This window comes from Emiliania huxleyi (assembly GCF_000372725.1).
Source record: "Emiliania huxleyi CCMP1516 chromosome Unknown EMIHUscaffold_16, whole genome shotgun sequence".
Lineage (NCBI taxonomy): Eukaryota > Haptophyta > Isochrysidales > Noelaerhabdaceae > Emiliania > Emiliania huxleyi.
Genome location: NW_005200982.1, coordinates 123,254 through 134,590, shown reverse-complemented (window position 1 = coordinate 134,590; position 11,337 = coordinate 123,254). Strand labels below are relative to the sequence as shown.

General features: G+C 67.6%; 2 protein-coding genes across 2 annotated transcripts in view; both read right to left on the bottom strand.

The window, feature by feature from the left end:
• Positions 1 to 6,034, bottom strand: part of EMIHUDRAFT_462595 (hypothetical protein) — a gene marked incomplete at its 3' end in the record, with an annotated part of 14,460 nt that extends 8,426 nt beyond the window's left edge. Inside the window, exons 1-10 of the mRNA XM_005785467.1 lie at positions 4,422 to 6,034; positions 4,122 to 4,254; positions 3,637 to 4,041; positions 3,048 to 3,364; positions 2,590 to 2,799; positions 1,917 to 2,453; positions 1,476 to 1,814; positions 695 to 1,158; positions 405 to 558; positions 157 to 243 (exon numbers count right to left, since the gene is read on the bottom strand). Of these exons, the coding sequence (XP_005785524.1) occupies positions 157 to 243; positions 405 to 558; positions 695 to 1,158; positions 1,476 to 1,814; positions 1,917 to 2,453; positions 2,590 to 2,799; positions 3,048 to 3,364; positions 3,637 to 4,041; positions 4,122 to 4,254; positions 4,422 to 6,017 (4,242 nt within the window). The 5' untranslated portion in view covers positions 6,018 to 6,034. The remainder of the gene's footprint in view (positions 1 to 156; positions 244 to 404; positions 559 to 694; positions 1,159 to 1,475; positions 1,815 to 1,916; positions 2,454 to 2,589; positions 2,800 to 3,047; positions 3,365 to 3,636; positions 4,042 to 4,121; positions 4,255 to 4,421) is intronic.
• Positions 6,035 to 6,348: 314 nt separating this feature from the next.
• EMIHUDRAFT_352341 (hypothetical protein) lies at positions 6,349 to 7,134 on the bottom strand. Its single transcript, XM_005785466.1, has 2 exons — positions 6,489 to 7,134; positions 6,349 to 6,417 (listed from the first exon to the last, which is right to left on the bottom strand). The coding sequence occupies exon 1, from the start codon at positions 6,928 to 6,930 to the stop codon at positions 6,697 to 6,699; it is 234 nt and encodes a 77-aa protein (XP_005785523.1). The 5' UTR covers positions 6,931 to 7,134; the 3' UTR covers positions 6,349 to 6,417; positions 6,489 to 6,696.
• Between the last annotated feature and the right edge of the window lie 4,203 nt (positions 7,135 to 11,337).

Sequence of the window (11,337 nt, the reverse complement as noted above, 5' to 3'; positions counted from 1 at the left end):
TATAGAAGGGGGGGGGAAAAAGACATTTGTCCCAATCTTCATAGTTGAAAAAATATATATAATTTATGATGTACTGCGGAAGGAGGTCAATCCCGAGGGGGGGGGGACGGACGCAGGAGGCGGGTTGTGGGGAGGCAGGGTAGGGGCCTGCACGCGGTGGCCGTACACGTGCGCGACGAGGTCAAACACGATCGCGAGGAGGGTGACGCGGACAAAAGAAGAGACGGTGTGGATGGCGACCATGTGCGCCTGCGGCGGGGACACGGCCTCGTGCCGTGTACTCGGAGCACCGCGTGAAGAGGGATGCAAAGACGAGAATGCGGCGGAAGAATGCGGAATGCGGCGGAATGCGTGTCCTCTCGAGTGCTAGGAGTCCAGAGACATGTGTCTTAGCTGGGAGGCAGGTGCGCCTCGTACACGACCAGCATCCACAGCAGCGCCGGCAGCAGCTCGTCGTCGATGTTGATCACGTACTCCTCGGGCCGCACAAAGACCCAGTAGAGCAGGTACGCGACGGGCGAGCAGACGCCAAACAGCATGGCGAAGAAGGTCTGCCGCCTAGAAGGCTCCTAGCAGGGTCCTCGCAGGCTCCCAGAAGGCTCCGAGCAGTCCTCTTCGGAGCGGCACGCCTAAAGGTTCCCTTCAAGCCTCCCAGAAGGCTCCTAGAAGGCTCCGAGCGAAGCCGGTCTGGCGCCTCGACTCGCGCCGGACGGCGAGGAAGAGCAGCGCGTCGAAGAGGACGTGCAGGACCATCCCGCTGACGCCCGTCGCGATCGCGCGCTCCGCGGCGCTGTTCTGCCCCCAGTCGATGACGATGGAGCACGCGACGGTGACGAGCTCGAAGAAGGCCATCACGACGTCAAACGCGAGGAGCGTCCAAAAGTAGCGCAGCCAGCGCACCATCTTGAACGACTTTGGGTCGAGCCCGAAGCGCGAGAAGAGGCGCCAGCCGAACTCGCGCCGCATGCGGACGGCGATGAGGAGGAAGACGAGGCTGGTGCCCATGGTCAGGCACGACATCGTGATGAGCAGCCCGTGCGGGAGGAGCTGGGCGCCAGAGATGTCGACGAGGACGCGCGAGCCGGTGTCGCTGTTGGTCGCCGTGTCCAGCAGCGCCGAGCTGTTTTGCAGGTACGACACGTCGCCCGGGTTGATGGCCTAAGTTGAGGCAAGGTACACGTACACCTCTCCACACACACGAGGTGGTGGGGCGAGGGCCAGGGCAGGCCCTCGCGACTCCACGTCTAGGAGACAGGGGCCCCACGGCATTCAAGGTGCAGGGCCCAGTGCGCGCGCGTGTGTGGAGTGAGTGCGCGCGCGTGTGTGGAGTGAGTGTGCGCGTGCGCGTGTGTGCGCGTGCGCGTGTGCGCGTGTGTGCGTGTGTGCGTGTGTGCGTGTGTGCGTGTGTGCGTGTGCGTGTGCGCGTGCTTGCTCGCCTGGCTGCGGCGGATCCAGATCTCCTCGGCGAGGATCACCGACGAGATGGTGAGCGAGATGAGGCTCGCGCCCATCAGGTCGGACGCCGACTCCTTGGCCACCGCGCGGCGCGAAAAGAGGATCTCCGTGACAGCGAGCATCAGGTAGAGCGCCGTGTAAAACGCGTTGACCGAGAAGATGATGCGCTCGGTCGCCGAGAAGTAGCCGTCGTCGCTGAGGGAGAACTCGATGACCTTGGCGACGACGTAGCAGCACTCGACGATGGAGCAGGCGCGGAGCGCCAGCTGCAGGACGGAGAGGAAGGTGAGGGCCGGCTCCGAGACGACGAGGTAATGGCCGACGGTCCACTCCGGCGCGCGGCGGAGAAAGGAGTACGCCTTGGAGGCGGCGCGGCGCGCATTAGTTATGAGTCGACTCACTGAGCCATCATTCCATTCATGTATTTAGAAGCTGCACGCCTTGGAGGCGCCGCGGCGCACGCGCAGGGCCCACCGCTTGAGGTTGAAGACGAGGATGCGCCACAGGCGGCGCATCAGGTGGCCGTACTTTGCGAGCTTGGGCCGGAGGGCGCGCGAGAGGCGGATCCACAGCACGAGGCAGAGCAGCGTGGCGACCAGCGCGGCGACCGCGGCGACGATGATCATCTCCGAGTCGAAGACGAGCTGCTGCGCGTCCTGCACCTTCTCCTTGAGCGCCGCCAGCTCGAGCATCTCGCTCTCGGTGCGGCAGGCGCACGCGCACGCGCGGCCGTGGCACTCGCACCACCCCGCCGCCTCGCTGCCTGGCGCGTTACCTTCGGGGTAGTGGCACTGCGCGCCGTCGCCAAAGCAGTCGGCGGCGCCGTCGCCAAAGCCGTCAGCATAGGGGCACGCCTCGAGCGACTCCCAGCTGGCGTGCACGCCGCGGAAGCTCTGGTTGCGGTCGTTGCGGTCGGTGAGGAGGCGGAAGTAGAGCGCGTCGCGCGGCTCCACGGGCAGCAGGTCGAAGGCGCCGCCCGTGACGGCGCACAGCCCGGCCTAGTCTCGGACACTCTCGGGTAATCTCGGGCAGCCTCGGGTACTCTCGAGATTCGGCGCACAGCCCGGCCTCGCACGTGCCCCGCATCCACGGGTGCAGCTCCTTGTCGCAGTGGTCGTCCACGTCGCAGCGCACGACGGCGAGCCGGCTGCCGCCCGCCTTGAGCGCGAGCGGCCGCCCATCCGCCGTCTCGAGCAGCGCGACGTCGCCCGCCTCCTCGAGAGTGTCGAACGGCTCCAGGTCAAAGTCGTCCCAAGTCAGCCGCACCCCCACGGCTCCCGGCTCGGCCTGCATCGGCCACACGCAGTCGGCCATCGCGGCGATCCCGCCGCGAAGGCCCTCGGCCTGGGAAGGGGAGGGGGGGGGGGGGGGCAGTGCGGCGAGCGACTCCACAGGCGGGGCAAGGGTGGGGCAAGGCTGTGGTGAGTGAGTGAGAGTGGTGTGTGTGTGTGTGTGTGTGTGTGTGTGTGTGTGTGTGTGTGTGTGTGTGTGTGTGTGTGTGTGTGTGTGTGTGTGTGTGTGTGTGTGTGGCGCGCGTGTGTGTGTGTGTGTGTGTGTGGCGTGTGTGTGTGTGGTGTGTGCGTGCAAGCGGCCTGCGAGTCGATCCGCCCTCCGCCGTCCGAGTTGAAGGCGAGGCACGAGGGGCTCGAGCACGCCTCGCCGTACCACCCCCCGTCGCAGCCGCACCGCCCCGCCTCCCCGCACCGCCCGTGGCCCGAGCAGTCCTCGTCGGAGCGGCACGCCCGCTCGCCGTCCGCCTCGTACGAGACGACAAAGCCGCCGCGCCGCCCGACCTCGTCGGACGCGAAGCGCAGCTGCGCGACGCCCTCATGTGCGGCCACCGTGACCCGCTGCGGCTGCCCCGCGTTGAGCATGCGGGCGTGGCTCGCGCCGAGCCGGTCGCTCGAGCCTGTGAACGGCTCAGGGGCGGCTCGGAGAGGGCTCGAGACGGCGGACGACGTGGGGCCCGCCGGACGAGGGGGAGATGGGGGGAGATGGGGGGAGATGGGGGGAGATGGGGGGAGATCCGTGGGGAGATCCGTGGGGAGATCCGTGGGGAGATGTGGGGAGATGTGGGGAGATGTGGGGAGGTGTGGGGAGATGTGGGGAGGTGTGGGCAGATCCGTGGGAGGTCTGGGGAGAGAGATGGGAGATCTGTGGGAGATCCGCGGGAGATTGCACCCGTCAGCCGGACGATGGGGAGCAGCGCGCCGTGCGCGCCGCCGAGCACCTCGACGAAGTCGTGAGAGTCCTCGAGGTCGTACCGCACGAGGAAGCGCACGAAGCGCGCCCCCGGCACGCGCACCGAGAAGGAGCAGTTGGCCAGGTTGCCGTAGCGCGTGTCTTGCTCGCCGGCGCCCAGCGCGCCGCCCGACGAGCTGAAGTTGCCCGTCTCGCTCGTCGACACGACGTCGCCCAAGCAGCTGCCCGCATACGAGCAGTCGGCGCCAGAGTACCCGCTCGGGCAGTCGCAGAGGCCGTCGGAGCGGCACACGCCGCCGTGGCAGTCCTCCCGGCTCGCGCAGCCGCTCGCGTTTGTGCGGAAGCGCAGCGAGAGGTCCGTCGACCCGTACACGGAGATGGCGCCTAATCTCGGGCCATCTCGGCTCATCTCGGCTCATCTCGGGTGAGCCTCGGTCCGTGGACCCAGACACGGAGATGGGCGCCGTGCGCGCGCAGAGGCGGCCACGGCCCGCCGCGCCCGCTGAGCTGCGCGAGAAGGGGCGCGTCCCTGTCCCACCCGGCCAGCGCAAAGAGCTGTTCGCCCGGCCACACCTCGACGGACGCGTCGAACAGCACCTGCGGGCGCATGTGTCGGACATGTCGTGGACATGTCGTGGGCATGTCCTGGACATGTCCTGGACATGTCCTCGGCTCTACGGACGATTCGAACACGACCGCGACCATCTCGGTGGGGAGAGAGGGGGAGAGAGGAGGAGAGAGGGGGAGAGAGGGGGAGATCTGACCTCGACGATCTCGGCGGGCGAGGCGGCGCGGATGACCCAGTGGCAGTAGTCGCCCTCGCGGAGCTCGCCGAGGTTGGAGGTGGAGGTGAAGCGGACACGGTCGTCCTCCACGTCGAAGTAGGGGCCGACTCCGGCGGCGCCGCTCCCAACGTGGTTCCGCACCGCGCACCGGACCGCGCCCTCCGCCGCCGTCACAACCTCAGCCCCCTGCTGGCCCTTGCGCCCCTCCGGCGTCTGCAGGTGCGTGTAGAGGACCGACACCGCCGAGCGCGAGAGGGGCGACTCGCCCGACCGTGCGGCAGCGGCGTGCTGCGGCGCCGGCACCAGCGAGACGCCTCGCTCTCGCGGCGCCGCGGCAAGGCGGCGGCGTCTCGCTCGCTCCTCCGCCCGCCGTGAGGCATCACGCTCCAGGCTTGAGAGGGCATCGAGGTCGCATGACTCCGACCAGAGCCAGGCCTCGCATCCGTGGGCCGATCCGCCACCCTCCAGGCAGCGGCGGCACTGGCCCAGCATCACCGTGAGCAGGATGGCGGGGTCAGAGACCCTCTCGGGCTCCACCGGCAAGAGGCCGGCCGCGTAGTACAGCTGCTTGTGCGTGTAGAGGAAGCTGCGCGTCCGCTCGAAGGCGCTCGAGGTCCCTCTGGCGAGGCAGCTCGGCGTGTTGTCGAGGAAGTCGCAGCTCAGCTGCTCCGAGACGCGCACGAACCGAAAGTCCGCCATCTCCACCGCAACCTCCCGCCGCACCTCCACATCCGTCGCGTTCTGGCCCAAGATGCCAGCGATGTAGGCCAGCGCCCCGTCGGGCGAGGAGGGGCGCCACTCATACGGCACTAGACCCTCGAGCCCCCCTCTCGACTCCGAGGCGGGGCTCGTGAACCTCGTCACTCCGCCGCCGCCCGCGAACCGCCAGCTCGCGTCGATCAGTGCCCACGCGCCGATGAGCTCTCCGACCGCGAGCAGGTTGCTCGGCTCCTCCGCGTAGGCGCGCCGGATGGCGAGCACGTTGAAGGTGGGGAAGCCCCACAGCGAGAGCATGTACGCGTCGGCAACCAGCGCAGCGGCTGTCTCCTTCTCGTTCACTCGTCGGAGGAGCTCCTGGTAGGGCTCGCCCCAGCAGAATGCGGCGTCGATCCCTCCGCTGTCCCACAGCTCGAGCATGCGGGCGTTGTCCTCGAAGACGAGGGTGACGTTGCGGAGCTGGAAGAGCTCGATCAGGAAGACCATTCCCTGGTGCGTCGTCGACTCCTTGACCACGCCCACCTTGGTGTTGGCCAAGTCAAAGGGCGTCCTCGGCCCGACGCTCTTTGCGATGAGGCCCTGGTCACCGTGCTTGACGTGGACGATATACGAGGTGGACAGCTCGACACCGCGCGACACCGCCGCCGCCCAAGGCACGGAGCCGAGCACCGCGGCGTCAAGCAGCCCAGAGTCCATCGCAGAGGCGGCAATCATGCCAGAAGGCTGGATCGAGCATGTGAGCGTCTTGTGCAGGCAGAGCGCGTTGAAAGGTTGCGGCTCGGCAAAGATGCCGAGACGGAGGCTCGAGTTCGGGCTGGCGGCTGCGCTGCCGAGCGCAAAGAGCAGCGCAACAGTCATGACATAGGAGTCTCGGCCAGCCAAGGGACTCGAGTGCAGCCAGCGTCCGTCCCCCATTGAAGAATTCTTCGCGTCCGCCTCTCTCACAGCACACTGGCACGACAAGGGCGCGGACTGGCGCGGACTGGCACACACTGCTTGAAGAATTCAACAAACAGAACTCTCTCTCACCGACACAGGTTCGACACAGGTAGGAATTCCTACCAAAAGGAGCACAGCAGACGGCAACCCCTATAGGTAGGCGCCGTCGAAGAGACCGGCCCACCCTGCTTGAAGAAACGCGGCTTGATACGATCTCGACGACCCCCTTCCCAACCCACCGACCGAACGACTCGAACGAACAGCAGCGTCCTTGACCTTGTCCTCCCTGGCGTAGCGATACTCTCGCCGCCATAGGACGGTATGCGGCGGTCGCCGCCCACCACCCTTCCCCCCCTAGTATGCCAGCGACCCGTGGTCCCCTGCCCCCAGGAAAGAGTGCAGTCCGCGCTGCGCGTGCGCGCCCCGTCTGGTATCGCATCAGCCCGACGTGCCGCGAGTTTGGAGTGACGTCACAGGAGCTGCGCGACTGGATCAAAGACAGAGACGAGCTCGAGATGCTGTGTATGCTCGAGGCATGCCTCGACGCTGTCGCGCTTGAGAGTCAGTCGCCCGATTCGCCGAGGTGCATCAGTTGGCCTCACAACAGCACGGGGACGGAGGCTCCCGCCTCTGAGACTGGGCCTCCGCCGCCCATGTGGTCGAATGAGCCCCAGACGTGTCTGGCGAAGCTCTCGGCGCGGCAGACGGACTTCTGGCTCGATCCGCTCGAAGAGCTGTCGGGAGAGAACTCGTGGTCAACATGCCGGATGGCGGTGCGGGCCGCGTGAGAGAGTGTCCGCTTGGAGTGTCCGATTGAGGCAGCCACAGCCATGTGGCCTGTGCCGTCGTGTTCAGTCGTTCAATGTCCAATGAGACGTCTACTATCTGTTGAGTACGTTCAGCATTAGCCCTAGGTCGGAGAGTCTCAGGTTGTCAGGAGAGGATAACGATGAGTCGCGGTGTGGAGAGATGTGCGTTATGAGATCAGAGATGGCTCTCGTCCTCACTACGAGTAGAGCCGCGCCGCGCACGGCGCAGGCGGGGGTAGGGACCGGGGTCGGGGAACGTAAACGAGTGTTTCGCATTGTTTGGCATTGCTAAAAATCTCTCTCTCTTGTTCGACCGTGCCTGGTACCAAGACCGATCTCACTTACATACACAGTTACTCGCCAGACGTCCTGTACTCTCCCACCCGAAACCGGTAAGACGCTGTCGTGAGCCAGCCGCTCTTGCGGCAGCCGCCAGCGGAGGCCGAGGGCGAGTCGACCGCCAGGCCGCACGATGGATGGCGCTGCAACCGCGCACCGCGGCGGCTGCTTGCTGGCGAGGGCAGCAGCGGCGCGAGGCGGCAGCGAAATCGGACCCGATTGGGGTCTGCACGCACACCTCCGCCCCCGCGAATAGAGTGTGTGTGTAGGCGTTTTGAAATAAGCTGTGGGCCGCTGTTTTCACGGTGCTCAGACTGCCCCCCGGTTAAGATCTCGTGCAAAACTCTTTTTCCCACCTTCAAGTACACCCCCAAGACTTCCCCAAACCGCCCAGGATGAGCTCCTGAGGTGCCAGTCCGCCCGAGATATGACCGGTTGAAGTTGGGGTTCCACGGTCAGGATGGAGGTGCCGAACTGGATGGGGGTCAGCCAGGGAGGCTGTTGTGGCGCACCGGACCGCCCCCCAGCACCGTGCCCCACCCAACTGCATCCATGGGAGTCACAAACGGTGCTGCACTCGCGGCTGCAAGCACTCACGACACTCAAACCCACCACCTGCCTCCTACCCTGTACGAGGAGCCATTTCACCCGTGCAACATCTGCACAGGTGTACCGCCGACGCTCAAGCGCCCGGCCCCTACTAGAGTAGTCTTGGGGGACCCACAAACGACCAATACATCCACTCGGGGCTGCAGCATGTGTCCGGGGGGGGCATCCCCGTGAAGCAGTCAGCAGGTGCCGGACACGGCGTTGGCCGTCTTGGACCGAGATCAGGGCGCAACTGCCTACCTCGTGGGGCTGAAGGACCGTCATGGGGTCGGCTTTGATTCTGCCAATCAGTCGGGTCGATAGGTGGCGCCCCGGCGAGATGCATTGCGGGTGCTTGGCGTCGCCTGCTTGAGTGGCCTGAACGCACTCGCGGGAGCCAGAGAGCAAAGGTGTGCGCGAATTGAGGCTTCTGAGCGAGTCCAGGCAAGCCACAGGACCGGCCATGTGCGTGGGTAGTCGAGCGGTGGCCGGAGGAAGCCTCCAGTAGTGCCTCTCAGTTCGGCACCTCGGTCTCGACCACGACCAGACTGCGAGCGGCCCACAGCTTATCCAAGGCGGCGGCGCCGAGTTTGGCCGCAGGCCGAGTCGGCGCTACCTCTCCGTGGTATAGCTCTTCGCGCGCTCTGCGCTGCAATCATGCGTGCCGCCTCTGCTCTGCTCCTCCTCGCGAGCACCGCCGGCCAGCAAATGGTAGCGCCCGGCGGAGTGACGCCCTACTCGGGCGGCGGCGGCGGCGGCGGCCCGCGCTTTGGCGGGTACGTGCGGCTCTCTGAGCCCGTACTCGGCTTCTTTGTGACGGGAAGCAGCATCGACCCGATGAATGGAGTCTTCGGCCCGCGGCTGGACTCCGCCGCAGCGACGAGCGCCCTGCCACCCTCGCTGGCCTCCACCGTCGGGCACGGCGCCTACCCGCACAGCCACAGCGGGTGGACGCTCGCGCACGTGCAGAAGCCCGGCGGCAGAGACCACGAATGGGTGCTCTTCGACGCAAACTTCCGCGAGCGGTTCGCCTGCCCCGGAGACTCGCTGATCCCCTCCTCTGGGCGGCGCTGGTCCCACCTGCATCGTGTCTCCCGCGTGCCGCCTTCCGAGGCGGAGGCGGCGGCAGCGAAGACGGGCGGCACCGAAGGCGGCGGCGGCGGCGGCGGCGCGGCGGCGGGCGGCGGCGCAGTGCGGGTCGCGGCGGAGGACGACGAAGACGAGCTCCCTTGGCAGGTCCTTTCCGACACAGTTCCGAGACCGCTCCGAGACAGCTCCGAGACCGCTCCGAGACAGCTCCGAGACCGCTCCGAGACAGCTCCGAGACCGCTCCGAGACAGCTCCGAGATAGTTCCGAGACAGTCCCGAACGGCTCCGGAGGACGAGCCGCCGTGGCAGGTGATTGGGCTGCGAGACGCCGCGAGGCTCGAGTCGCTGCGGAAGGAGGCCGAGGCGCACCGCGCAGCGACGGCCGCCGCGGCCGAACGCCGAGCGGCGCGGCTGATGCTTTCTGGCGCGGCGGCGCCGCCGCCTCCCACGGGCACCGCCCCGCACGCGGGTGGCGAGGACGACACATATTCCGCCGCGGCCGGCGTGGCCCCAAGACGACCCGAGGTTGTCCGAGATCAGGCGCCGAGGACGAGATGCCGGCCGCGGCGGCGGCGGACGCGAGCGCGGCGCGGGAGGCGCTGTCGGCGGACCAGGCCGAGAGCGCGGCCGAGCTGTTCGAGAGAGCCGCACGGGTGAGCTGGCGGCGGGCGGCGAGGTTGGCCGAGATTGCGCCGAGACGCGAGTCGAGACGAGGTCGGGTGTGTAGGCGAGCGGCGGGTGGGCGGCCGCGGCGATGCAGCTGCGGCGCGCGCAGAGCCTGCGCCGGCTGGGCGCCGCGCGCTTCGACGCGGCGGAGGCGGCGCTCGGCACGGCGCTGCGCGCGTACCCAAACTACTCCGCCGCGCTGCTCGAGCGCGCGCTGCTGATGATGGACGCGTGGAGGTGGAGGATGGAGCGACCCCCGCCGAGCCGAGATCTCTCGAATCTCTCTCTCAAAATCTCTGATGATTCGAGATTGGCCGAGCTTGGCCGAGCTTGCCCGAGCTTGCCCGAGCTCTGTAGGCCGGACGAAGCGCTGTCGTCGCTCGAGCGGCTCGATTCGCTGCAGAGGGACGACGAGGCGATCCTCGGCTGGCTGGTGCGCTGGGGAGATGTGGGGAGATGTGGGGAGATATGAAGAGGTACGAGGCGCTCCTCGGCTGGCTCGTGCGCGCACCCGGCGCAGAGGCCACGCCTGCTGGCTCACAGCACATGCGTTGCCCGGCGGCGGCTGGTGCACGAGCGGCGATGGTGTCGCCCGCCCGCCAAGCCGCGCGTGGGCAGCGCAGAGGCAGCGCGAGCAGCCACGACATGGCGCGGTAGCAGCGCCGCGCCCAGTGCACCAGCGGCGGCGGCAGCTCGGCAGCACGTGCAGCGACACCCCGCAGGCGGAGAGACAAGGCGAGTGTGAAGAGCGGAGGTGGGGTCTCGGCTCGCACAGGTGCGCGCGCACGTGCAGCGGGAGCGGCTCAGCCTCGCGGCGAACGCCGAGACACGGGCGCGGAGGGACAAGGCGAGGCTGGAGGCGGCGCCGCCGGCGACGCCCGGCTGCGAGGTGGCCGAGGTGGGGCCGTTTCTCTCGCCGCGCGGGCGCGCAGCAGGCGGCGGCGCAGGAGGCGCCGCCGCCGACGCTGGAGCCGCCGCAGCGGCGAAGGAGCACTGCTGCCTCGCGGACCCCGCGGCGGTGTGGGGAGATGTGGGGAGACATGGACATGGGGAGAGATGGGGAGAGACGGGGAGAAGGAGCACTGCTGCCTCGCGGACCCCGCGGCGGTGTGGGGAGATGTGGGGAGACATGGACATGGGGAGAGATGGGGAGAGACGGGGAGAAGGAGCACTGCTGCCTCGCGGACCCCGCGGCGGTGTGGGGAGATGTGGGGAGACATGGACATGGGGAGAGATGGGGAGAGACGGGGAGAAGGAGCACTGCTGCCTCGCGGACCCCGCGGCGGTGTGCCCCCGTAGCTCTCCGAACGCGTCGCCACTCTGAGAGGCAGCCTGGTGGCACTGCTTTTGGTCCGAGAGGCAGCCGCACCGCCAGTCGGGCGCCTCGTAGTCGTGGTTGCCTCTCCTCACGCAACACACACCGCCTCACACGCGGTGGCGGGTTCGGCTGGGGGAAGAGCGCGCTTGCAGCGGCATCTCCGCTGCTGGGACTGATGGCGTTCATTCAACTTCTCATCTCACGCACCTCTCCCGCCTCCTCTCCGCCTCTGTCACACACACCTCTCTGTCTCTCGCGGCATGTCGAGCCGCGCACAGGCGAGATATGGGGAGATGTGTGTGTGTGTGTGTGTGTGTGTGTGTGTGTGTGTGTGTGTGTGTGTGTGTGTGTGTGTGTGTGTGTGTGTGTGCTCGGCCACCCGCCCCCGCCCCGGGGACGCGCCTGGCAGACCTACAGACCGCCGCACCGG